This window comes from Arvicola amphibius, chromosome 1 (genome assembly GCF_903992535.2).
Source record: "Arvicola amphibius chromosome 1, mArvAmp1.2, whole genome shotgun sequence".
Lineage (NCBI taxonomy): Eukaryota > Metazoa > Chordata > Mammalia > Rodentia > Cricetidae > Arvicola > Arvicola amphibius.
Genome location: NC_052047.1, coordinates 84,066,136 through 84,093,397, shown reverse-complemented (window position 1 = coordinate 84,093,397; position 27,262 = coordinate 84,066,136). Strand labels below are relative to the sequence as shown.

Here is a 27,262-nt window from a genome sequence, read left to right as displayed (position 1 = left end):
AAAACTTGAATGTGACTATGCCTACTGGACAGCATTCCTTAACAGAGGAGCTATTTTCCAGGAAAACTGATTGCAGTATGGCAGCAGTTCTCAACCTGTGGTCACAACTGGAGGGTTAAAGGTGGAAAGAACGCTCTGCCCCCAGCTTGACCACAGGACAAGGGCTTGAAATCCCATCAATCCCTAAACTTGCCCCAAAGTCAGGCTGCAGAATCCCACCAATCCCTGAGTTTGTTTCAGAATCAGGCAACAAAGTCACACCAATCCCAAGCCACCCTGCAAAGCTTCATCTTCCCCACAAGATACCCTGTACTCTGTTCACTTTGCCGCTGTGCCTCACTCTAGAGGAGCCACCCTGCTGGATTTTCCCTTCCCAGTAAATCTCTTGAGTGAGGCTTGTGCAGTGTGGCACTTTCGACAGAGCCCAGCTGTAACAACTTTCACCTGAGCCAGAGAGGAACAGCACTGCAAAACCTTTGCTGGGGAAACTGTTCCCTAACAGAGCAGAGCTGGTACAATCCGAGCCACCTGAGCAGAGCCGTAAGCGCCTACGCTCACAGAGCCTTTGTGTTAGTCCTTGGCTTCTGACTGCCAGGATACCTTTCCATCTGAGCTGCAAGGTTTTCAGCACGTATCAGACATCCTGCATTTCAGATTTTTACATTGCAATTCATACCAGTAGCAAAATTACTGTTATGAAGTAGCAACTTAATAATTTTATGGTTTGGCGTCACCACAACATGAGGAACTGCATTAAAGGGTCACAGCATTAGGAAGGTTGAGAACCACTGCTTTAAACTCTTATCCTGATACAATTCCAGCTTTGGACTCAGCACAGTGTAGACAATATCTCCTCAGTAAATACTAACGTCCTTTGCTTTGTAACTGCTTATTTAATGACAGGCAAGTTTAGATAAACCTATGCCTTTTAAATACAATAATTCAATATTTCAGAATTCAAAACCATGCTAAAGAGTTGGGTATGTAGCTGAGTGGTAGAGCACTTGGCCAGTATATATGAGACCCGCATTTAAACCCAGTCCTGCAAAGAAAAGATAAAACAGTATTTAAATAATAACAATTTCTCCTGAAATATTAAAATAACCATTTCTCTTAGAAATGGATGTTTAATCTAGAGGAAAAGCAGTACGTAAGAATTGGTCTTATTTGAAATATCACATCCTGTGGTTGATATAGCGCACACGTGCGTACAGGCGTACACACACACACACACACACACACACACACACACACGAGACAGAGGTTTAAAAGCATGGTACTTTAGGGGTTTCACCGACAACTCTCTGTCCCTCAGTGGTAATATAGCTTTGTAAAGAGCTCTGAAGCCAGCCGGGCGGTGGTGGCGCACGCCTTTAATCCCAGCACTCGGGAGGCAGAGGCAGGCGGATCTCTGAGTTCAAGGCCAGCCTGATCTACAAGAGCTAGATCCAGGACAGGCTCTAGAAACTACAGAAAAACCCTGTCTTGAAAAACCAAAAAAAAAAAAAAAAAAAAAAGAGCTCTGAAGCCAAGCGAAGCAGTGAAAGGGTTAGAATTATGTCTTCATACAAAAATTCCCAGAACAAACTTGGCATGTCATAATAAAGGAAGATGTGGGACACAGTTCACTTCCTGCTGCCTATGGATCAAGATGTAGGACTCTCAGTTCCTTCTCCAGCTCCAGGTCTGTCTGCATGCCACCATGAAGATAAGAAACTAAACCCCAGAACTGTAAGCCAGTCCCAAGTAAATGTTTCCTTTATAAGAGTTTCTGTGGTCATGGTGTCTCCTCATAGCAGTAGAAACCCTAACTAAGACAGAAGAGAAAGGTGATGTAGAGTCAGAAGAGAGCCGGCGGGAGTATGCTTCCTAGGTGTAACTGGCAGGATGATATGCCTGTCAAGTGGAGCGTACAGATGGACAGTTAGCCACAGCTGAAATTACTTACAGAATTAAAATTTTCTTTTGAAATGTAATTTTAGAACAAGACACTATTTTTAGATATTTGAAATTTTTCATACAAGTATGTATTGTGCATGAGCACACCCCACCTCTATATGAGCTCACCACCTCTATATGAGCACACCCCACCTCTATGTGAGCTCACTACCTCTATGAGCACACCCCACCTCTATATGAGCACACCCCACCTCTATATGAGCACACCCCACCTCTATGTGAGTACACCACCTCTATATGAGCACACACCACCTCTATATGAGCACACCCCACCTCTATATGAGCACACCCCACCTCTATATGAGCACACCCCACCTCTATATGAGCACACCCCACCTCTATGTGAGCACACCCCACCTCTATGTGAGCACACCCCACCTCTATGTGAGTACACCACATCTATATGAGCACACCCATCTCTCTATGAACATACCTTCCTCTAAAGGATCTCACCCACATCTAAAGGAGCTCACCTCTATATGAGCACCCGCACATCTATATGAGCTTACCACATCTATAGGAGCACCCCCACGTCTAAAGGAGCACCCCCACGTCTAAAGGAGCACCCCCACGTCTAAAGGAGCACCCCCACGTCTAAAGGAGCACTCTACCTCTGTATCCTTCCTTTGCTTGTCCTTCACTTCTGTTGTCTCCTTTGTTCCCTAACCAATTTCACTTCCACTTTCTTGTCAAATATATGTGCATATTTTATGTACTTAAATAAAATTTAGGGACCACAAATGAGAGGGAACACATATGATATTTGTGTTCATGAGACTGGCTTAATTGGTTTAATCTGAAAATCTACAGTTGCATCCAATTTCCTGCAAATGATACTACTTCATTCTTCAGGGTTGACAATTCCATTGCATATATACCACTTTGTCTATTCATTTATCTGGTGTCGGACACTAGCTTGGTCCATAGCTTAGCTACTGTGAATGGTGCTGCAGTAAACACTGCTGTTCAAACACATCCGTGATGTGCTAACTCATGAGTCCTTCGGGAAATACCCAGGAGTGATGTAGCTGGGCCATACAGTAGCTCTGTGTTTAGTTCTATTGAGAGAGTCTGAGAAGGGCTGGCTCGGTTTGCATTCCTATCAGCAGTGTGCAAGGTTTCCCTTTGGTTTGTATCTTTGCCAGCATTTGTTATTTCTTTTCATAGTAACTCCATTCTTACTAAGATGGAATCTCAGTTTTGATTAGTGTTTCCCTGATGGCTGGAGTAGGGGTGAACATTTTCCCCTGTGTTTACTGACCAGTTCTATTTCATCTTTTGAGAACTCTCTGTTCACTTGATCAGCCCATTTATTTATTTGATTTCTTGATGTTTTAAGATCAAGATACTTTATGAACCAACTTTTGCTTTTATCGCTGTGGGCACCAACTGGTTGTGCACCTTTACCACGACTCTAGAAAAACCAAACAGGCATCTTAGGATGAAGAGAACCTGCTAAAACCCAAGCTCGGAATGACTTTTCAGTGACGTGGGACTATACTGGTAACATGCTGGTAAACAGAAAGCAAGACGAGCACGCAGCCTAGTGGTGGTGAAGTAGCCTTAGGACCCAGTGGTGGGGCCTGACAGTTGGAGAGCAACTCGAGTTGTGGAGACAGAGCAAGGCACCTTCTCTCTCAAGTCACTGTGATGCGGGATCTTTTGCTCAATGACATCCTAGAAACATTCCAGAGAGAAGACCTCACCTAATAGCTAAGAGGAATATTCCTAGAATCAACAACAGACCATAGTGCACACGTAGCCTACGTTAAGAATCAAAGTGTAAAATAGATTCACCAAATAGTTTGTGCTGTGCTGAGACCGATGCCAATCTGACTTCTCAGGCACATACTGCAAATGACACAGTAATAGTCTCCCTTAAAGGAAAAACTTACAGCGTGCCCACACTTACTTCTCACCCAACACAAACAACTTACTCCATATTTAATAAAGAGTGTGAAACCCTAATTAGCTAGGAATTGGTGAATAATAAAAACAATTTGTAAACTTGTATCTTACAGATGTTGTAGCTTATCACTCAAGAATTCTTCTTATGACAAACACAAACCATGCTTTAATTTGAAAGGCACTATTAATAGCTAACCATTACTAAACTTAATTCTTTGCCAGTCACTGTTCAAAGCATGAATTAACTAACCCAATCCCATGCTAATCTATAACCTATAACTACATAGTTATATATATATGAATACAGATATGTATAACTATATAACTATAGCTAAATAACCTATAACTATAATCTAGTACCTATTGAGAATATGTTGTATACAGGAAAGCTAGGCACAGAGGTCAATTCCTTACCCGTGGACTTGGTAGGAACCAGGTGAGCGCCAAAGTCCAAATTCAGCTGTCACCATGCTGCATTCTATAAACCCCCACCAGTCATCCTCACAAATCTTCCCAGGTTTATTCTTGTATTTAGTACAACCTGACACATTAATTACTTAGACAATAGATGATTTCAGATTGAGAAAACCTGAAATAACCACGCAGCAAAAAAATGAGCAAATCCTCTATTTAGGTCAATAAAATTTACACTGTCTCAATTTATATCATGACTTTATTATAATAGAGATATTGAGTTTTGGCTTATAGGATTTGTGTTTTCCAAAATAATTTTAAATACAAAATATTATATGATGTGGGATGCACCTCTGTATGTTGTGAATATGTTTTATTACCACTGGTTAATAAAGAAGCTGCTTTGGCCTATGGAAGGGCAGAATAGAGCTAGGCAGGAAATCCAAACAGAGATACAGGGAGAAAAAAGGTGGAATCGGGGAGACGCCAGCAGCCGCTGGAGGAGTAAGATGACAGAGCATTACCGGTAAGCCATGGGGCATGTGGTGATGCACAGATTATTAGAAATGGGTGAATTTATATGTAGAGCTAGTCAGTAAAAAGCCTGAGCCATTGGCCAAACAAGTCATTAATATTAAGTCTCTGAATGATTATTTTATAAGCAGCTGCAGGTACCGGTGGGCGCGAGAGAAACTGGTCCAGCAGTAGTGAGTGAGACAGAAAGGTCTCCAGCTACAATCATCCTTTGTATTTTATTTATTTTAGCTCTTCTTGTCATACTAATGAGCAATGTAAATTTACCATATAGTACCAAGAAATAAGAAATAGAAGAGACAAAATATTTTATACCTTACTGCTACTATTTGATTCTTATTAAGGTTAATTTTATGTTTTATGGGCATTAACCACATGGCTGTGTTAGATCATATCAAAAATGATTCTCTTTCTCCCTTACTTAAACTCTACAAAGTCAGACTCTGACTGTTTTGCTCTGGTTCTGTGAATTTGCCTCCTTCAGTATTACACTATAGTGGTATTTCATTTTAATAAATAAAGCTTGCCTATAGATTAGAAAAAGTCCCTCTGCTCAGCCTTACAGATCAGGCAGTGGTGACACACACCTTTAATCCCAGTAGCCACACTAGTTTGCCATAGAAACCGGGCAGTAGTGGTGCACAGCTTTAATCCCAGCCCTAGCGAGGAATATACGATGGGAGGAGACAGCTCTCACACACAGTCTCATTCTGAGATTACTGGAGGCAGAATAGCCATTTTGGACTGAGGTCGAGGTAAGAGGCAGTGGTTGGCTGTTTTGCTTTTCTGACCCAATATCTATCTCTGGGTTTTTATTAATCATGTTACATTACACCTTGAGGACTAGAACTGATGGAGGTGGGATTTAAGAGAAGCGGAGAAGTGGTGGCTTTGGGTGCAAACGCCACAAAGCCAAAGCTTTATCTGACGCACTGGGGAAGACACTTACTATAATACTTTCAAGCACTTCCAAAGAGAGAATCATCTAGAACTGTGTTTAGGAATCGCAGACAGACATGTGAAACCAAGCCTACTACAGTCCTGGGAGTCTTTTCTGTAGTCTGTGGAATAGATGAACTAAGAGGAATAAAAAATTTGATATCCAATTTGATATCAATACTAGCACACTCAGCAGCATTAGAATAGCTGGGTTTAGAAACAGAAAGTACATGCAGGTGTATTTTTATTTTGCCATACTATATATAAAGCTGTTCGTTTTGTTACATTATAATATTTAAATGGCCTTTAAAGGTCAGTGCTGGCTTTTGGTCTATCTTTAGAATACTACATTAAACAGTGACATTAGCAGCTATGAACCCTGGAATACCCTTAAAGGGAGAGAATTATTTTATTATATGACATATCTGTGTATCAGCAAATATGATAAATGTAGTTTCTGTGTTGACTCAATAACAGCACTGATGGCAATAGTACACTCATCTCTTTCTCCTCAGATCTCATAGGAACAGCAGTGTGGAGCAGTAAGATGGCACAGCAGCTAGAGGCACTGGCGGCCAAACCTGACAACCTGAGTTCAAGCCCTGAGGTCCACACAGTGGAAGAAGAGAATTGACTCCCACAAACTGTCTTCTGTCCTCCACGCACGTTTTAGTACATGCATGCAAATGCGTGCACATGTGTGCACACGCACACACCAATAATAATACATAAAATATATATAATAAAGAGTAATGTGTTTTTACATTCTGCTGGTTATTATTACTTATCAATTTCTTTTAAGATTGCAGCTTATATACAAATATTCTATTTTTCAAAGTTTAACAATTCTTGTTTTTAAATATACTGTAATTCAAATAAATCAATTATGCCCTATAAACACAATAGAAATGACGTTAAGAATCCCCCAGAACCAAAGAATATTTAAAAATATTTTATGTGTGTTGTTGTTTTACGTGTATATGTGTCTGTGTGAAGGTGTCAGGTCCCCTAAAACTGGAGCTACAGATGGGTGTGAGATGCCATTTGGTGTTGGGAATTGAACCTGGGTCCTCTGGAAGAGCAGCCGGTGCTCTTAGCTGCTGAACCATCTCATTTCTCCAGGCCCCAAACCAAAGCACTTTGGCAACGAGCACAGTCCTCACCGACTCCAGAGGGGACCGATGCGACATCAGCGTCACATGCTCTTCTTCTCGCCGCTTCAGCCAGTGCCAGTTCACCCATATCCAGGGCAAGGTAATGGATATCCTTTGGGAACAAAGACGACAAAGGGTTGGTTAAAAAGAAATCTCGATAAAGTTACAAAGTAGAGTCTGAGAGGAAGACACGTTCAGATAAGAAAAAAGATATGGCCAATGAGCATTCGTTTTTCTGTTTTAAATTTATCCGTATTCTTTACTAGCAGAGTCTAATTTTCCTTAAAGAACACAGGTGTAACTATTTTAAGCCATAAAGCAAAAAGCATGTTTCTAATAATCAACAAGCAGTTTCCTTAGAAATAAAAGCCTTAGCTGTGCCTCTGTGTGTGTATTTAAGGATTTAGTGGCTAAGGCAGTCTACACACACACACACACACACACACACACACACACACACACACACACACACACGGTATGTGGTCCAGACTGGTCTCAAATTCTTCAGTTTAAATGATGGTTTTCTTGTGCCTTTCAAATAGCTGGTCCTACCAGTTCATGTCACTGCACTGGCTCTGAGAGAGCTTGGCTGCATATTAACCTGAGTTCTGAGTAAGGAATATTATACAGAACTTTATTTTTATAAGCCTAGGAAATATGTATTAATGTTAATACTATGATTTTTTAAACCCATGTTATAAATAATATAGATGAATTATAATTCCATTCTCAATTTTTGACTCTAGTAGAGAGACAGATCATTACAGGACAATTGTTAATCATAGAAATCTTTTATAGATTTTAATGGAAATTATTTGTATACACTGGAGCTAAAGCAAGGAGTGATCTTTGATCTGAATGTTGGAAGGTTTGTGAGAATTATGTGAGGGGGAAACAGCAGCATGTGCACACCTGTGCATGTGCGCACCCTGTGCATATGTGCACACCCCTGTGCATATGTGTGCACCCCTGTGTATGTGTGCACCCCTGTGTATGTGTGTGCACCCCTGTGCATATGTGTGCCCCCTGTGCATATGTGTGCACCCTGTGCATATGTGTGCACACCTGTGCATGTGTGCAAAGCGTGAAGCACTCTGTGAGGAGATGGCAGGTCTGTCCTGTGGGAGAAGTGCTGGGTGCTCGGGGAAGGCAGTGGAAATTACTGAGTGAGTTCCGTAGTATGTAGAATGGTCACTGGAATAAAAATTCTACTGCAATAAAAATGGATAGAAAGAATATAAACTGACAGTCTATGATGAATAAATATAAATGCCCTACAATTATGTAAAGATATTTCATATTATTCAAATAAATGTAAATCGAAAACTCTAATTTCTGATTTTTTGAATTATATGAATTTATAGGAAATAAAATACCATGCTTTGATATATGCGCAATATGCAATGAATCATCCCATCAGGGTGTTAACACACTGACTAAGTTTCTAAAAGTTAACAATCGGTTGCAAGGCTTTGGCACGCAAGCATGCTCACTCAGAGCACAGGTCCTGACGACTGCAGAGGTCAGGGGTGGAAACTGTCTCACAGCAGACTGGCTTGTGTTGGTACACTTCTCAATTTAAGAATGGCTTCGGAATTTGTAAGTGGTTGAAAGATCCGTGCTCAACCACTGTCCACGAACTTTGAAGGGCTGTGGAATTAGTTTTAGCTGCAGACTTGAAAATGTTTTAAACTAAAATTACAAGGGAAAATTGCTTCTGTGAAACATACTGTGATAAAATCGTTCTGATGAGAACTGAAATTGTTTGAATTGCAAGTCATGTCAGGCCTGCACTGTCAAAAGATGTGTTTTTCAAAGTGATATCTTCATTCCTACACAAATTCCCGAAATGTATTCTAATTTCAAACCAGAGCAATGTTTTTCAGGCCTGTATGTATGTGTAGAGAAAATTTCCATATCCCAAATCCATTTGGTGTGCAATTAAGGAGCTTCTACTGGAAATGATTTGCAATGTAATGACATGCTAAAGACATGCTAGCCTTTCAGCTAATAGAATTCTAAAATTGACTTCCGACTTGTGAATGCACTCAATGAGGGCTATGTCTCATGGCCGCATACTGGCGTTGTCGGTACTGGTATACACACGTGGAAAGGGATTTGCAAAGGTTTGAAAATACTGAAAAAAATCTCATCACAGATCAGCACCAACAATTCAACCTTTATGAGAAATTTGGATAGTCTTGTTATTTCTGTTCTGAAGCCCATTTGTGTGTTATAATCCACATATTGATTAATCCATGTTGAACAACCCTTGTATTCCTGAAATAAAGCTAACAGTTCTTAGCATATTATTTTTAATGTGTTCTTGAATTCTGTCATTAAGTATTTACTAAAAATTTTACATCTACATTTGTGCCAGTTAGTGTTTGTCAAGTTGACATAAACCTAGACATACTCAAAAAAAGGTAATCTCAAGAGAGGAATTTCCTCCATCAGACTGGTCTATGAGTATGTCTGTAGGGGTTTTTGTTTTGTTTTGTTTTGTTTTCATGATTGACATGAGAGAGTCCAGCCCACCGTGGGTGGTGCTACTCACGCTTATTGGTGGCACTGAACAAGCAAAGCACTCAGCACCATTCCTCCCTAGCCCCTGCTCCAGTGCCTGCCTACTGTTTGCCTGATAAACCTACTTCCAGTTTTTGGTTTTCAGTCTGTGAGTGCCTTTACCAGTAAACTGAGTTTCTTAAAGACAAAAAATAATTGAATTTTCTTTTTAAATTTATTTATATAGTCTGTATGTTTTAATCGATAAGTTGACATTATTTACATTTACTCAAAAAGAAAGGTTAATTCTTTTATTCTATTGCTTGTTTTTGGGTTTTTTTTTGATTGGGTTAATGTTTAGCTTTCTTTCTTCACCATAATTATTACTTACAGAAATAAGATTAAATAACAAAACATAAACTATAGGAGGAATGAATACAATCTGCTATCACACTATTACATTAAATATAAAAAATAGAAACATTTGAAAGAAGATGGTCATAACTTAGATACATGTATCATAGACCCAAGAACACAAGTGTGTACACAGATACACGCAAAACAGTATCTCTGCTATGTAATTGATAAGATAGAAGATAAACTGGAATATCCCACAAAATCCTTAATTCAAAAGATGCATGAAAAGGCGGTAAAAATAGTAGTTAAATCTAATTATATTAATATTTATATTAAGTAATGATGACCAGAAGAGTCTAATAAAACAGAAGCTGTCATACTGAATGAAAAATAAGACTGAGATATATACTTTAAGACATAGAGGAGAAATAAAAGAACAGAAAAAGATAAAATGTAAACACCAACCAAAAGACAGCTGGTGTCCACTGAAAAAAGACAAGTGAGCCAGAAAAAGGGATATTTTATGATAAACAGTCAACAGCTTCAAAACACTTGAAGCAAAATCTGAACAATGGATATAGAAGTGCTGAAATCTTGAAGTGTAATCTGCTCTCTAAGTCACTGTTAGAATAAAGTAAGGTTAAAGCAGACAATACTACCAAGCAGGTATAATTATCACAACTGCTCTCCATTGAGAACACAGTGCACATTCTCTTCAAGTACACATGGAAGGTAGCCAGCCAGACCATGTGCTGGGCCTTAAAACATCTCTCAAGAATTGAAAAGTACAAATAGTACTAAAAATTTTTTTTGAACAAAGGAATTAAGTTAGATAACAATTTGTAAAGGCATTTGAAAAACTCTGCTAGTACTTGGCATTAAACAGCTCACTTTTAAATATCTTAGGGATTTAACAACATACTTTAAAATAGTCTGTAGATAAAACATTAGAAAATGTTTTGAGATAAATGAAAACGTAAATAAAACACATGAAAGTAAGACATGCTATAGCATATAGTATAGATGTAGATACAGCAGTATCTATAAGGGAATTTCTGGATTTAAATACTGTGGCAGTTTGAATGTAATAGGTCCCCATAATCTCACAGGGAGTGGCACAATTAGGAGGTGTGGCTTTGTTGGAATGGGTATGGCCTTTTTTGGAGAAAATGTTTCTCTGTGGGGGCTGGCTTTGAGATTTCCTATGCTCAGGATACTGCCAGACGGAGTCCCAGTGCTGAGAAAAGTAGTGGACACAAGGCCCTATCCTAACCCAGAAGCGATCTCCAGTTAACACACTCCGGGAGTCTCACAGGGGATAGAAACCACACAAAGGCAGGCCGCATCCCAGCAGTAGATGGCCAACACAAAACTAAACCAATGGTATTTTGGGAGGTTTTTTGTCCCGTAGTGCCTGGGCATTTTTCTACTTACAGCTTTGGCTTACACGTTATGGTTCGCAATTTTGTGTTTTGTGGGATTTCTGTGTAAGTGAATGTATGTGTCTCTGCATCCATATGAGCTTCTTGTGCTTTTTCTCTGGCTCTTTTTTCCCTGAGTGAGTTTATTTTGTCCTATTCTGGTTTGTTTTAGTTGCCCTTTTGTTTTCTAATGAGAGAAAGAAAAAATGGTGTGAACAGAGGTGGGGGTAGGGAAGTTGGGGGAGGAAAAACTGTGAACAGAATATATTGTATAAACAAAACTATTTTCAATTAAAAATGAAAAAAACAAAGAAAATGAGCAGAGAGTTCTCAAAAAAAGGAAAAACAACTGGCTAAGAAATATCACATAAATGTTCATCATCCTTATCAATTAGGTAAATGTGAAACTACACAAATTTGAGATTTAATCTCACTCGGGTTGGAAAGGCAAAGATTAAGAGAAGGGGTGCCAACAAATTCTGGAGGCGATGTGAGGAAGGAGACCCTCGGTCACTGTTGCTGGGAGAGCCAAATGGAGCAGCTATTATGAAAGTCAGAGAGGAGAACTCTCTAAAGCTAAACATAAACCTCCCATGATCCAGCTACCTGACTCCCAGGCATCTGCCCAAAGGACCGATATCCTATTCCACAGACATTTTCTCAGCCATGTTCACTGCCCCTCCATTCACCAGGCGAGGATTCAGAAACCAAACTGCCCTTCAACTGAAGAGGGCTTGTAAAACTGTGGTGCACAGATGCTATGGAATTCTGTTCAGCTGTAAAGAGAATGAAATCATAAAATGCGCACAGAAGCACAAGGTATTAGAAAGAATCCTTAAGAAGAGCCTCTCTGCCTACACAAAATAACTCCAATCAAACCAATTAGACCAGATCAAAAATGCCCACGTTTAATAAATGCCATGCTCTCGGGTGGCCAGGAGCATGCTGGGGGGGGGGGGGGGGGGGGAGCACAGGACACAAAGAAGGAGAGCACAAACAAAACCCAAAACCACAGTGTTCCTTTTTTCCAGCTTGAGCCTAAATAGCCTGTGGGAGTGGTCCTTACCCTCCCTGGGGAGGGGGCGGTCAGCGTTTGGCAGGCTTTCCAGGAGGTGGAGTCCAGCCCAAAGCAACTCACCCCCCCGGGGGGGGGAGGGCTTGAGATGGAGCTTTCTGCTCCATTGGCGCCCCAAAGCAACTTAATATTACATTCCAGACTCTTTGGATATGGAGATATTAGAGGACTGGGGTCTCACTTTCAATCAAACATCTCAGAGTCCTTGGATATAGGGGTATCACTTTTGACTAAACAGAAAGGACTAGAAAATATTATATTGACTGAGGTAACCAAGAAAGAGAAACACTATGTTCTCTTTCATCTCAGGTTCCTAACTCCAAATCTTCATCCACTGATGGTGGAAATGCAAACTTGTGCAACCACTTTGGAAATCAGTATGGCGCTTTCTCAGAAAATTGGGAATCAACCTATCTCAGGATCCAGCAATACCACTCTTGGGCATATACCCAAAAGATGTTCAATCACACTACAACAGTATTTGTTCAATTATGCTCACAGCAGCACTATTTGTAGTAGCCAGAACCTGGAAACAACCTAGATGCCCCTCAACGGAAGAATGGATAAAGAAAGTGTGGCACATCTACAAATTAGAGTACTACTCAGCGGTAAAAAACAATGACATCTTGAATTTTGCATGCAAATGGGTGGAATTAGAAAACACTATCCTGAGTGAGGTAACCCAGACCCAAAAAGATAAATATGGTATGTACTCACTCATAAGTGGACACTAGGTATAAATAAAGGACATTGAGCCTATAGTTAATGATCCTAGAGAAGTTAAGTAATAAGATGAACCCAAAGAAAAACATATATATACCCACCTGGAAATTGGAAACAGACAAGATCACCTGACAAAATTGGGAGCATGGGAGCAGAGGGGAGAAGGAAGGGGAGAAGAGGAGGGTTGAGGAGAACTTGAGGGAATGGAGAGTCGAGATGGAGGAAGGACAGATATGAGATCAAGGAAAGGGAGATCTTGATTGAAGGAGCCATTATGGGGTTAACAAGAAACCTGGCTCTAGAAATATTCCTAGGATTCCACAAGGATGACCCCAGCTAAGAAGACCCTAAGCAATAGAGGAGAGGGTGCCCGAACTGGCCTTGCCATGTAGTCAGACTGATGATTATCTTAAATATCACCATAGAACCTTTATCCAACAACAGATGGTAACAGAGGCAGAGACCCACATCGGAGCACTGGACTCAGCTCCCAAGGCCCAGTTAAGGAGTGGAAGGAGTGAGAATATGAGCAAAGAGGTCAAAACCATGAGGGGTTCATCCACTGAGACAGTTTGCCTGAGCTAATGGGAGCTCACCAACTCCAACTGGACTGGGAATGAACAAGCATAGGATCAAACTAGTCCCTCTAAATGTGGTTGACATTTGAGCAGACTAAGGGGCCACTGAGAGAGGCACTGGGATTTGTCTCTACTGCATGTACTGGCTTGTTGGGATCCTATTCTCTTTGAATGTACACCTTGCTCAGCCTAGATGTAATGGGGAGGGCCTTGGACTTTCCACAAGGCAAAGTGCCTTACTCTCTTTTAGGAGTGGGGGGCGGGTAGGGCTGGAGGGTGTGTGGAGGGAATGGGAGAAGGGAAGGAAGTGGGAATTTGGATTAGTATTTTTTTAAAGTATTAAAAAAAAAGACAGCATAATGGATGATATCCTATCCCACTGGCCTTAAACCTTAATTACCCAGCTTACAGGCTCTGCTTCCAAATATAGTCATATTGATGGTTAGAAGATCCACATGTTAATTTTGTGGAGGAAAAAGACACAATTCAGTTCATAGCATATGCATTTCTATTTTTCTGCTGAATATCCTTAAATTCCTAATAGTCACAACCCTATTTCCCTTAACATAACTGGGGCTGACCCAGTTTCTACTTCTTGTGATTTTTTTCTTCACTCTCTCACCCTCCTGATTGTACTGCAGCATCCCAAGGATCCATCCTTGCTTGCCCCCAAATACTTTTCTATTCAAAGTATCCTTGCCCAGGACATGAAGTTCTAGATGTTCCTCCGACTTTGGTAAACAATCTTCTTTTCTTAGCACTTGGTGCCTGCTCTCCTAATCTCACCTTGTCCCATCTTAGCGTTGTCAGTGGAGTCTCACAACCTCGGGTCCATCAAGTATTCTTATTTGATTCCAGCTATAAAATTTAACACAAACAGGCACACGCACACACACACAGAGTTTCTCTAATTTCCATAGATTTGGCACAAGAGGAGAGATTTACTCTGTGTACTCAGCTGACTATCTTAAGAAAATCTACTTCATCTGTAGTTAGCTGTTCTGAGTGGAGACTTTCAATTAGAAACCTACTTCATCTGTAGTTAACCGTTCTGAGTGGAGACATTCAATTAGAGCTTCGATTGGAAAGTCCAAGCTAGGTTTGAGTCACTGGAGTTCAGAAAGGCACATATATTCATAAAATTGAAAATGGCAATCATAATGGATTAAGCGCCAAATCTTATTTTAGAAGTTAGCAGGTATAAAACTCCTCTATATAAAAACAGTGCCAAAGAAGCAATTCTATGTCAACTTGATCACCAAGCAAGTGCCTAGGAATAGCAGATGTAAGCCGCCCTACAAAAACCATGCCAATGGAAGACAAACTACCCAACAGTATTATGCCAAGGGAAGGCACAGATGGCTGGAGAGCAGCAGTTATAGGTCTTTTTATAGCATTATCAGATGGTACATTTGACATTCCAACTGGCCTTGTGCCAATGGCCAAGGTAGTTAGAGATGCCAACATGAGACTGCTCAGAGGCACACTCATCTTCATGCCATTCAAGATGGGGCCAGAGAAGCAATCCTGGGTGGCTTTTATGCCACAATGAGTATAGCAAAACAATTATCTTTTATGCCACAATAATAATTGCTTTGGAGAGGCTACCTGAATTTTCAAACCCAGAATAATATTCTAAAGACAAGAAGCTAGAAGCAGCACTTTGTGACCAAAGCCATAGACTTTCATGGGCAGTGAGCAATCTAGACCTCATGAGGAAATTGAAGATGTGAATTTTAAAGCAACCTCAAGCTTCCATAGAGTTCCAAGTACAGCTCAAAAAGGTTACTTTTCTGAACTGTTTGAGAAAAAGTTGTTGACTTACTTGATGGTACTTTAAATGTCCTACAAAGCCACAAAACATACAAACAATCAAACTAGCACTGGTAATTTGTACCCACATAATTGCAAAGTTTCAACTATTCTCAGCTGTTCTTTACACCCAACAGACCAACTTTTGATGCATTTAGTGATGAGTTTTCGTTTCTTTTGGTGCTCTCCCTTATGTGAGCATCACATTCTTTAAGAATACAGGCTACTTAAAAGAATGACCCTCAGTTAGGTTTTACCTTTCTGGCAGGAATGTCACAGCAGGATGTTGTATCCTTGCTTATCATACCAGGTGGCAAACTGTTTTCAATAGTTCCATTTTTATTATTATAATTATTATATTATTACTTTAGCATTTGTAGTCCAGACTGGTCTCAAACTTGCTATATTGTCTGGATGCTCTGATTCTCTTGCCTCTGTGTCCCAAGTTCTGAGAAAACAGGAATGCATCACCACACCCAGCTATCTGTTCTGGTATTAATTGAGTTATGATTGTTAGATTTACATAGTGTTTACCAATTTTCTCTATGGTAGTTTGTTACTCTTGTCCCCTTTGTAAAAACACACAGCTTTTATAATATCACGGAAACACTCTGAGAACCTTTAAATAGCTTGCTTCTGCAGAACCTTTCCCTACTCATAGAATCCATTAGAAACTTTTGCCTTATTCAGTTATAACCACGATGTTTGCCAAACTGTGACTTCTTAATATGGGTGTTGAATCTATTTACTTATTTACACATGTACCAGTATGGATCAATGGTTACCCACCCGAACGCTTTGTTCATCATTTCTTTAAGATCTTGAGGCTGCTGTGAAACCACTGTAGTTTTTAACAGTGGTACTGCAGTTGGTTTTCCTTGTGATTATAGCTCTAAGCAAAGATAACCCATCAGGATTCATGTGAAATAAAACAAAAAACACGAGGAAAGGAGTATGGGGGGGAGGGGTACTACAAATTGGAGGACAGGACACATACATGCAAACAGATATGCGAAACCCAGCAAAAGAATCGAAAACACGAGACGGCATTCCACCGAGACCCCTCCTAAGCTGACAACTTCTCAATAATGGAGAACAAAAGTAGTTAGAAGTGGAAGTATCAGAGTCCTACACACTGGAAGAGGAGCAGAGCAGGGACACAGAGAGCACTCAAATAAAACATCCTGAAGACAGTTAGGAAATTAATCAAGGACCTAGACAAGAAAACTACTAAAGATGAAAGAATCAGTAACATGGAAGAAAAAAATTTAAAACATCAAGGAAAAATCCTGTGAAGAATTCAGACACTAAAAAAAAACCAGACAGAAATTCTGAAAACGAATCAACCGATCAACAAACCAAACAACACAACATAGAAAAAAGCATCATCAATCTTCAAGACCATGAAGAAAGAAGCCACACTGTTTGCAGGGAAACAGATATGTCAACTGAACTACGCCAAATTATGCTTTCTCTCATCTGTGGTTCCGAGATTTTATAGAGATACATAAAGATACGTGTGTGTGTGTGTGTGTGTGTGTGTGAGTGTGTGTGTGTGATATGAAAGTAGATAAAGAAATGGGAAAGGGATGAGGAAGGGCTCAATATGCAGCATACACATGTAGAAAAACTTCAAAAAAAAGAGTAACAAAAAGATATCTGTCGTACCTAAAGTGACCAATGCAATTCTATCAATGCTTCAGTGATATGTCTGTGCAGAAACAGAGAAATGCATCCTAAAATTCACATGCAATTCCAAAGGACCTCAGTATATAAAGCAAACTAATTCCAAAACTATGAGTCTGGTGCAAAGAAAGTCACATGATCCTGGCACAAAGACAGAACTATGGATCAATGCAAGACAAAGAAAGTCCATAAAAACATTTGTCCATGTATAGTCAACTACCTTCTGACAAGAGTCTCAAGAAAACCTCAGTGACGTTCACTCCCTGAACTGCCTTGAGAGCCCTAGTCCACGGTTTCACCACCAATGGCCTTCAACATTTTTCTGTGTTTATGAATTATTTGTAATTCTGATTTTTTGAAATGCCTTGTTCTGATTTGTGCTGGGTTTTAGTTCTAGTTATTTTACTCTTTACTGGTTATTTATTTATATCAGCATATTCCCTCTTTGTTATGAAGAATTTTGGACCATCAACATGACTTACTGAAACTTTTTGCAGTTGTTTCAAATGCTACCATTACTGTGGATTAATTCAAGTACACAAAAATCTATCTGTCTTCTAAGATATTGTAGGTAAAAGAGCAGACTATGAAACAAGGCTGTCTTAAATGATTCTAAGCTATCAAGCAGAGACATACAAATTTCAAAAGTTGTATGAAGCCCAGATTACTAATCTCATACACACACACACACACACACACACACACACACACACCTCTACCTTAAAATTAAATACTGTACAAAGACTTGAAAGGTGAATAACATGCTAGAAACCCTAGTTACCAAGTTATTACAGTATGCCAGGCCCTTCAAATATGTTAACCTATTTCATTCTTTGGCAACTTATGCATTGTTACCATCTTACAAACAATAAAATGGAAGCAAACAGCATTAGGTAAACTATATGAAACCCACTGCATCCTTGGGTCCCTCTAAACGAGGTGTGGGAACTATGAAATGCAGCCAAATGTTACTAGAGACTTTTTTTCTAGTTTAAAACATTGGAGCGGGGGGTGGGAGACACAGGGATCACAGTTTTTGTTTTTTGTTTTTGTTTTGTGTGTGTGTGCAACATTTGAAATTTTTATTATATTCAAACTGTGGTCAATGAAGCTTTATTGGAACACACCCACACTTACTGTCTGTACACTGTGGCAGCTGCCTTCCCTCTATGATGGCAGTGCTGACTAGCTGTGTAGTAACTATGAGGACTGCATCTTGAGATAGTTACTACCTAGTCCTTTTCCAGAAAAGGCATGCAGATTCCGGATCAAACTTATGACAGCATCACTCTTCCGATCCAAACCCTTCATCAGGTTCCTACAGCTTTAAAGATGAACTCCAACGCCTTAGTTCACACCTGGGCCCCTCTGGTCTCAGCTGCCTGTCTTCCAGACACATCGCCTTCCTCGTCACGCTGTATACCTTCACCTGTTCACCACCAGCAGATGCTATAGCGGAAAGCATTGTGTACAGGCTCTCTGGTCCTTTTCGTTGGTGGTGGTGTTGTTGCTTCGAGACAGTCTCATATAGCTCAGATGGGCCTCCCAACTGCTGTGTGACCAAGGATGACCTTGGCGTCTGGTCCTCTCGGCTCCACCTCACAAGCAGTAAAATTACAGGATTGTGCCCCGACTCCTGGTTTTTGAGTTGTGGAGATCAAACCCAGGGCCTTGCACATGCTTGACAAACACCGACTGAGCTGTGTCCCCAGCCAGAGGTACTATTTTTTTTTCATCTCTTTGGTATTATTTTTAATCTTTAAGGAAGAGATGGCTTAAAGATAATAAATCCTTTGCAAGTAGAGATAATCCTGCTTATTTTATAAACTTTTACTTTTCAAAAGAGGTAATATTTCTTAGAATATAGGCTATGAACCTCTGGCCAGATGAAATTCAAACAGTAAGAATTAATCTATATTAAAACATGATAAATTCTTTTAGATAATTTCAACATCAAGTCTCAAATGTACACAGTACTTTCATAAACCTAAACAGAGCTCCGAGGGCTCAACACTCTGTATTTTGAGACGCCTTAAAATAGACCTTGGCTAAAGGCGCTGTCTCAGATGAGGAGTGAAGATGTGCACTCCGAATAACGTCTGTACTTTTCCAAACTGAGCGTCTAGTCATCCTCTCCTCTATTTTCGCCCGTCAGTGGAAAAGCTCTTGGATTAAGGAGATTTGAAGGAACACAAAGGTTTCTCTAAATTGGTACTGGGTTAAACAGATTAAAATGCTGAAACAAATATGAAAATAGTTTAGAAAGTGTTTTTGATAATTATATCTATTAATTAATCAAAGATTAAACTACAGGATATAATATTCGGGGAGAAATTTTGTTCTCAGCTGCCTCCCCACCCTTGGGACTCTCGGGCTCTCTCGGCATAACAGAAGAACTGGGGTCAGGCCTGGGGGCCAATGCCTTTAAATCTAGGACTCAGATCTACAGAGGGAGTTCCAGGCCAGCCAGGGCTATATACTGAGACCCTGTTGAAGGAGGAGGAAGAGGAGTGGGAAGCAGTGGGAAATGGGAGAGGAAGGGAAGAGAGGAGGATGATATACCTCTATTTGAATAAGAAGCAGCAGAGGTGGGAAGACAGGAAGAAGGGTCAGTTAGATTGGAATCTAAGCTCTCCACTGGGCTAGCTGAAGCACAGAGTGTCAACACACTGACATGCCTGCCCAAGTAGAGAGCAAAGTGAAGATGGAAAATGTAACATTTATCCTTTTGAAAGTAATAATTACTATCTTTTCATGATTAATGTACGTACAAATGATTTGAGAGAATGAAATTTAAATTCTGTCACCTATAATTAGAATTTTAAAACCAAATTCAATTGAAACACAAATGAGCTAAGGTGATGAACTCTACATAGGAAACAGCAACACTTAGTATCTTCACAGTGCAAAAGAACAGTACAAACCTTTGTCTTACTGCTTCTGTGATAACAACAGATTTGCTACTTTGTTCATTTGACCTAGCTGGGGTGAAAGTTCTCATAAGAAAGGAATCAGGGTGGGGAGGATACAAGGCGTGGGGGTGGAGATCAGAGGGTTTAGAGCAAGGAAAAGGAAGAGAGAGTGTAATTAAGTTACAGTCTCAGACAGGAGCATGACAGTAGGCACCCGGTCTGTAAGAAGCTGGGCAGTGTCACCACTGGCCAAGTGACAAATAGCGGAGCAAGAGTACAGTGGACTCAGCACCTGTGGATCCACTTTTCTCTCTAGTTGTGCCAAACACAAGGAAAGCACTCATCACTTCTTACTTCTCACTGGAACCTGAGGGCCCAACAGTATGTTCAGATCTCTGGGGCACATTTCCTCCTGTGTCCTGGCTTCTGGAGCTTCAAGCTTGCTCAGAGCATGGATTAGAAAGACATTTAGACTTAATAGATGGAAAGGTGTCAATTCTGCACATCAAGGTTCATGGGGAGAAAAGTTCAAGAATTATAAATGCTTTGAAAACATAAAAGATCCTTTGGCCCTGGCAAGGAAAATGTCAACAAGCCAAAAGATACGAGATAGCTATTGAGCAGCTCATGAGGGCAGTGCTGCAAGCCACGGTGGAATAATGCCTTCCCGCCATGTGTCTAAGGCCGCAAATGACACTAATCCCTTTTAATGGTCACAAAAGCTGACAACTTACTCAGCCTTAGAACTGAAGACACAAAAATCATCTCTGGCAATGACTTACCATAAACAGGTCACGAGCACCAATGTCAACAGCCAAGAGGAAGGCCTTTTCAAATCTCCGGTACCTGTGATAAGGGGGAAATATGTTAGCTGTGAACAAAGCCATATAAAAAGGAAAAGTGCTTCTTTGTGTGTATTTATTTGGTATTATATGCATCTTTCTGATGGGGAAAATACTTTCCACAAGGATTTTCTGGCTTATGACATGTTCTTACCCTGGGGAGGAGCTAAGCACAGAAGCATGGGAGGCCCTGGGTGTAACTTCTGGACAAGAGAAGCTCAAGGGAGACATAGCTAGATCTGGAGAGATGAAAACTTAGACGTGAATTCCTCATAATTTTCACTTTATTGTTTTTATTAAGAGAAACTTATGTGGATATAAAGAATATAGCAGGATAAGAGAGAAATCAAATCTCACATTATAAAATTTTACATTTGTAAGTTTTAAAAAAATATTCTCAGCTAACTTGAAAGAACAAAAAAATTATTTCTAATTTTTAAAAAATATTTGAGCTCTTTCCAATTTTTTTTTTAGAACATAAAGTTTAAGAGCTCGGGAGAAAAAGCACATTGCAAACACCTCAAACACGTTTTGGGCACACAAATTTGTCTTTTTTTTTTTTTGTCTGAATGCAGAGACTTGTATTGAAAAAACTCATCCATTTTCCTGATCCTCAAAACAGTTTTTAGACTGTTCATCACTGTGTTCTATATTATAAAATGCAGTGGTAGAAAAGACAGCGATAGATTAAAAAATAAGTATTAAAAATTAAGAGTACACATTCCATTTGTAAGGTAACTAATTTAGTATCAGACGGTGCTGCTAGGCTCTGGAACATGTTCTATATTAGTCTTGATGCCTTCTGATGCCATTCTCTATCACCACCCCCAACTCCCTGTCTGTTCACACTAGTAACCCAAGTATTTGCCCAAATCTCTCATAGCTACAGGTCGTGGGGCAATTGTGTTTGGTTCTGTGCAAAAGGAATTTATCATAACTGGAAGGATGCTGCAACATTATGCATGCAAGGAGAATAGAAAACACTGGTGTGGGAGGCAGCCCTAAAACCAGAAGGAGCAGGTCCAAGTGTTCACTCCCTGGCCATTTCCCATTGCACTGCCCACTGTGTGGCAGTGCTGAGTCCCTGTGAGGTCCCAGCACTCGTACCCACCCACTTCAAATGGTTTAGAGTCTGACCAGAGCAGCCACACCTAACCCTCTAAACTGCCCCTCCCGAAATCGTCCACCTTTGTCCTTTTCCCTTTCCTTCACTCCTTGTTTCCCATTTTGTAGCCTGATCTTTGTCTATCTCCTCTAGAAGATATTGGTATTCTATCGTTTAATTTCTATACTTATTCCAATCTCAGTTATCTTATCAATGACTCACAAATTTACATCTCTAAGATCCATTTCTGTGCTGATAGCCAAATTCTTTGTTTCCAGGCACGTCAAAGTTAACACGCCTAACACATACACTGTTGGCAAATATACTCAAGACACATTGAAATTAGAGAAAGTAACAAAACAAAACATCATTATGAAACCTACTCCTTTAAACAATGGGCACATACTTAAAAAAATCAAAATAAACCAAAGGAGACCTTATTCTAACAGACACTTGCATATCCATGCTTATTGCAGCTCTCTTCAGTAACAGCAAAGAAATGCAGCCAGCTTAGATGACCATCATTAGTGGATAATGAAAATGCGATACATATATAGAGTGAAATTTTATTCATCTATTAATAAAAATGAAATTGGTAGAAAAATGGGTGGAACTAGAAAACATATTAAGTGAGGCAACCTAACCCCATAAAGACAAGAACTGCAAGTTATTTCTCATATGTGAAGCCTAGCATGGAATTATTGTTTATATATATATACATATATATATTATGGTATATATGCAAATGTAGGTCCCAGTGCCCATGAGAACACTCAGAGCTAGAGGGGAGTATCAGGCATCCTCCTTATTTTCAGTGAGACTGTCTCTCACCAAACCTGGAGCCCACCACTTTGGCTAGGCAGGTGGTCAATAAGATCTAATGATCGTTTTACCTCTGCTGTCTCTCTTCACTCTGCCCCCCCCCCCCGGCAATGGGTACATGTGGGGAAGCTTAGCTTTTGTGGTTTTGTTGTTCATGCTGAGATCTGAACTCAGGTCTTCATGCCTGTGCAGTAAGCACTCTTACTCACTGAGCCACTTCCTCATCCCTGGCTCATGTGTGTGCAGGTGTGTGTGTGGGGGGGGGGCATCTGAATGATGGAAAGGATGGTGAAACTATGTAAATATAGAACTCATATGAAATTCTCCAGAAAACTTAAATCTCCGTCATTTTAGTCATAATCGTGGGCATGTGACAGTGTTATGTTACGGTTTGATTTGCACTTCCCCAATGACTAGTGGTGCTGAGCATTCTGTATGTTTCTTTCCTAACTGTACCTTTACTGCTAGGTAGCATTGCATTGAATGCTGAATCCATGAGTTTTTCTATGTTGATACATTTATAATTCTGTTCTTACACACACACACACACACACACACACACACATTCATTGTTCCTAATTGTTCCTAATCAATTGTCCCTTTACCATTATAGAATGACCTTCTTAAGTCTCTAATAGTAAGTGTTGCCTTAATGACCACTTCTACTTTTTTAAAGGCATTATTATAACATTCCATTAAGTATTACAAATAATATAGTTTTTGTGTGATTATTTTGGGAGTCTGGGCAGGGAAATGAAGGAGCAGTGGCCACCCACAGCAACTACTGTGTTGTATTTACCCTTGGGAAGGTAAATGAATGAGGGAGTGCTATCCACAGTTAATGGCTCTATGTGAGCCTCTCTGGTAGCTTACACTGGGTCATTCATCATTTGAATGGCAGGAATAAGGAATAGTTAAAGTGGAACAGTTAAGAGAGTTATCACAGAGTTAATGATACCTGGGATCCTGAAATATAGGAAGGCTGTATCTGGCTAGTACATTGTTCCCGAGGATCCCTAATATGCACAGTTCTTGACTCTGAGACTGCATTTCTGTGCTACACGATGCTGCAGAGACCTGTGCCCACAATACAGCATATATTCCTCCCACCCCTTAGAATATGCCTCCAGTACTCTAAGAGCCTGTCTGCCTGGCTGCTAACCGGGGTGCATATTAGAACAGTGCGCTGGGGCCGTGCTGAACCCGGCAGGGTAAAAGACTATGTATCCACAGAGTTGTAATTTGGTAGTGTGTGCCACAGGAGCGCTCTTTGGAATGAATCCTGAGCATGTCTGAACATGAGAACTGGAAAAGAGAGCTGGTTAACGATGCAGTGACGTGAAAGGCTTATTTAACAGGACACAGAACTTATCCCTCTATCAATGACCCCGAGAGACGGAATGACTCCTAGAAGACACGTCTCGGTTGTCACAGCAAACAACACAAGAAGGAAAGGTGGAATGGAGATGAAGGGGAAGATGGGCACATTGTTGCCATGAGGTGAGCTGCAGTGCTGGCGAGCACTGCTGACGGCCACGGACTTGTGGCTTTGCTCCATCTTAGTTGACATGAAGCAGCTAAACTCTATACCTATATGGAAAATAGACTTCAGCTGCCAACAGGTGCCCCGGCTGCTGTGTTGTGATCTGAAATCCACCTACACTGAGAATATCCTCGTCACAAGCTGCTCCCAGTCAACGAGTGATGGACCAGGGCAGCTAAAACAGGTCCATTCCCACAAGACACGGAACCCATCACCATTCCTTGACCAACCTCCTAGAACCGCACTCGATGAAAACAGATTTCAGCCAAAGACTTCTCTTCGCCCCCCTCCACTTTCTGCCCTCACCTTTTCCTCCGTGTCCCTGAACCACTTTTCTCCCCCCCTCCCCCCTTCTATGTTCATCATCTCAGCAGCACTACAATGTCTGGATCCGAGTCAATCCAAACACGGCATTCTGGCTCCTCCATCTGAATTTAAACAGTAACAGCGTCAACAGGCAGCCTCCTGAGTTTCTCTTGCTTATGAAGTAAGTATTCTTTTTTACTTACCAGGATTTGCAAGGAAACTCCAAATATTTAAAAAGTAATGTTCAAACAACCCAGTTAGAAAATAGACAAAAAAAATTCAGGAGACATTTCAACAGAAGGTATACAGATGGAAATAAACACATGAAAATAGGCTCAGTCAGTGTCATTTAGCCATAAGAAAATTGCAAACAAAAGTCTCAACGAGCTATCGCCCCATATCTATTACTACCAGCTAAAGCGAAAACAATTATGAGAGACCTGCACTCTTAAGCCTTGCTGGTGGGAGTAAAAGCAATAGGCGAGGCACTGTGGAAAACAGCAAACATGGCAGAGGGCCGGCCCAAGCACAAGTGAGATTCGTCAGGAAACCCAGAGGCTTTGCTTTTTAAAAAGCCCCAAACCAGAAGCAAACAAAATGTCCCTTGATGGGAAATTCCCTGATCGGAAAAATTACACATTTAAAACCATTTCTTGGCGAATTAGACTGGCAGGTTTTGTGTATAGGGAGAAAAAGCAAAGTTCATTAAAACATTTACCAATCAAATCTTTCCCCAAACAAAGCAAATGAGAACAAACCTCAGTTCTGACTGAGATCACAACCAAACTACAGAAGACGGACCTGGAGTGACTTTACTCTGAGAAGTCACCGAACTTAAAGCAGGGTCAAAGTCTGAAGACATGGTGACACCAGCCAATGTTTTTATGTTCAACAAACTCTGTTGACTTTTTTTTTAGCCTTTACAACTCCTACAATTTTCCAACTAAAATGAAAAATACTTAACTTGCCGCCATAGCTTATTCTGATTTTTTTTAAACAAAAAATTCCCTTAGCTACCCTGAAGGAGCGCCTTCCATCCTTCCCTCACACGGCCGCCTTCCTGTGTCCTAACCCTTCCTACCGAGCTGCTCTCAATACCCAGTGCCTCTCTGTGCACACAGACGGCCCATACTCAGGAAAGGCTCCAGGCCAACACACTTTTATTTTAAAATGCTGGTGAAAGCTCATGGCACCTGTTGCTTGTCGCCTCTTTTGATCAAACCCCATTGTGCTATAGCTGACCCTTTCTCAATAATTCTCTGAAGCTTTTCTTCCACTCCATGGTCAGCCTTTTCTTTGGTATCAACTAGCACGAACGCCACGTTCTACCTCTATTAGGATGACTACTCAGTGCAGTTGGCTCAGACATGGCTCTAACTAAAACATCTGTACTGCATTCAAGTGACCATCCAGATGCCATGGAACATAGCAAATCAGATAGAGATCCAGCCTATAGATCTTAGTAAAGTGTTCTCATGACAGGACAAGATGGAGGAAAGGAAGACAACAATATAGGTCAAGATTCAAAGTAACTTTAATCACCTAGGCATGTGACCACAAAATACTGAAGTTTTTAAAGAGTAATAAGGTAAGTTAAAGAAAATAAAATATAATACGTAAAATTGATAGGTGGGCAAAAATAGATAGTAAGTCAGGAACATTTATACACAGTGGACTAAGAATCATTAACATTGTAGCCAAATTAGGTACTGAATAATTCATGCATAGCCTTGAGTAACCATGGTGTTGATGGGACACTTCTTAATTTATCCTGAGAATGGGTTACAGCCTCAGCAGCCATCAGCAAGGTAGCATTTCTATAACTGAGCACCCTTCTCCACTCCTGGTGTGTGTGGCACATGATAGTTGTGGGATAAATCAATGCCGCTTATTTTTATTTGAGACAGGGTGTCGTTATATAGCCCAGCTTGTCCGGAACTCTCTATGAAGACCAGGCTGGCTTCAAACTCACAGAGATCCACTTACTTCTGTCTCACTAGTGCTGAGATTAAAGGTGCGCATCACCACTGGGCATAACAATATTTACAAAGAAAGAAGAAAGTCGAGGAATACTTAATTTTACTTTAAAACATTTCTATAGGAATTAATAACCTTTAACACATACCTTTTTCTAATACTGACTTGATTACATTGTTTTCTAAATGATCCTTATGTAGAGATTTTTTTTTGTTTTGTTTTAATAAAAAAATATATATTTTTATTTTTTTATTTTTTTTTCATTTTTTTTTTCCTCATGGTTTATTTTTTTTTATATTTAAAAATTTCCATCTCCTTCCCTCCTCCTCCCCCCTCCCTCCCCTCCTTCTCCCCCTTCTCTCCCCTCCTTCTCCCCCTTCCCTCCCCTCCCCTCCACCCATACCTCCCCTCCCTCCCTCTCAAGGCCAAGGAGCCATCAGGGTTCCCCACTCTATGCTAAGACCAAGGTCCTCCCAACTCCCCCCAGGTCCAGGAAGGTGATCGACCAAGCTGAGAAGGCTCCCACAGAGCCCGTCCATGAAGAACAATCCTTTTTAAAAGAAAGTGCTGAAGTCATGGCAATCCCAGTCAGCCTCCCAAATCCTGGGGTTCAGGTTCAAGGCAGCAGACCCGCTTCCTTTATACCACTCTTCACAGCACCCACTGGGCCCTGCTTTGAAGTGGTGACTT

At 40.5% G+C, this 27,262-nt stretch overlaps 1 protein-coding gene across 3 annotated transcripts in view; it reads right to left on the bottom strand.

Annotated features, from left to right (window-relative positions):
- The window catches only part of LOC119819887 (WD repeat containing planar cell polarity effector), a 271,505-nt gene that overhangs the window by 51,618 nt on the left and 192,625 nt on the right, over positions 1-27,262 (bottom strand). For all 3 annotated transcript variants that reach the window (XR_005286302.1, XM_038338112.1, XM_038338117.1), the window contains exons 13-14: positions 20,760-20,823; positions 6,918-7,020 (exon numbers count right to left, since the gene is read on the bottom strand). Coding sequence is in view for 2 of the 3 variants with exons in the window: in XM_038338112.1 (XP_038194040.1) it covers positions 6,918-7,020; positions 20,760-20,823 (167 nt within the window). In the remaining variant the exon portion in view is untranslated. The remainder of the gene's footprint in view (positions 1-6,917; positions 7,021-20,759; positions 20,824-27,262) is intronic.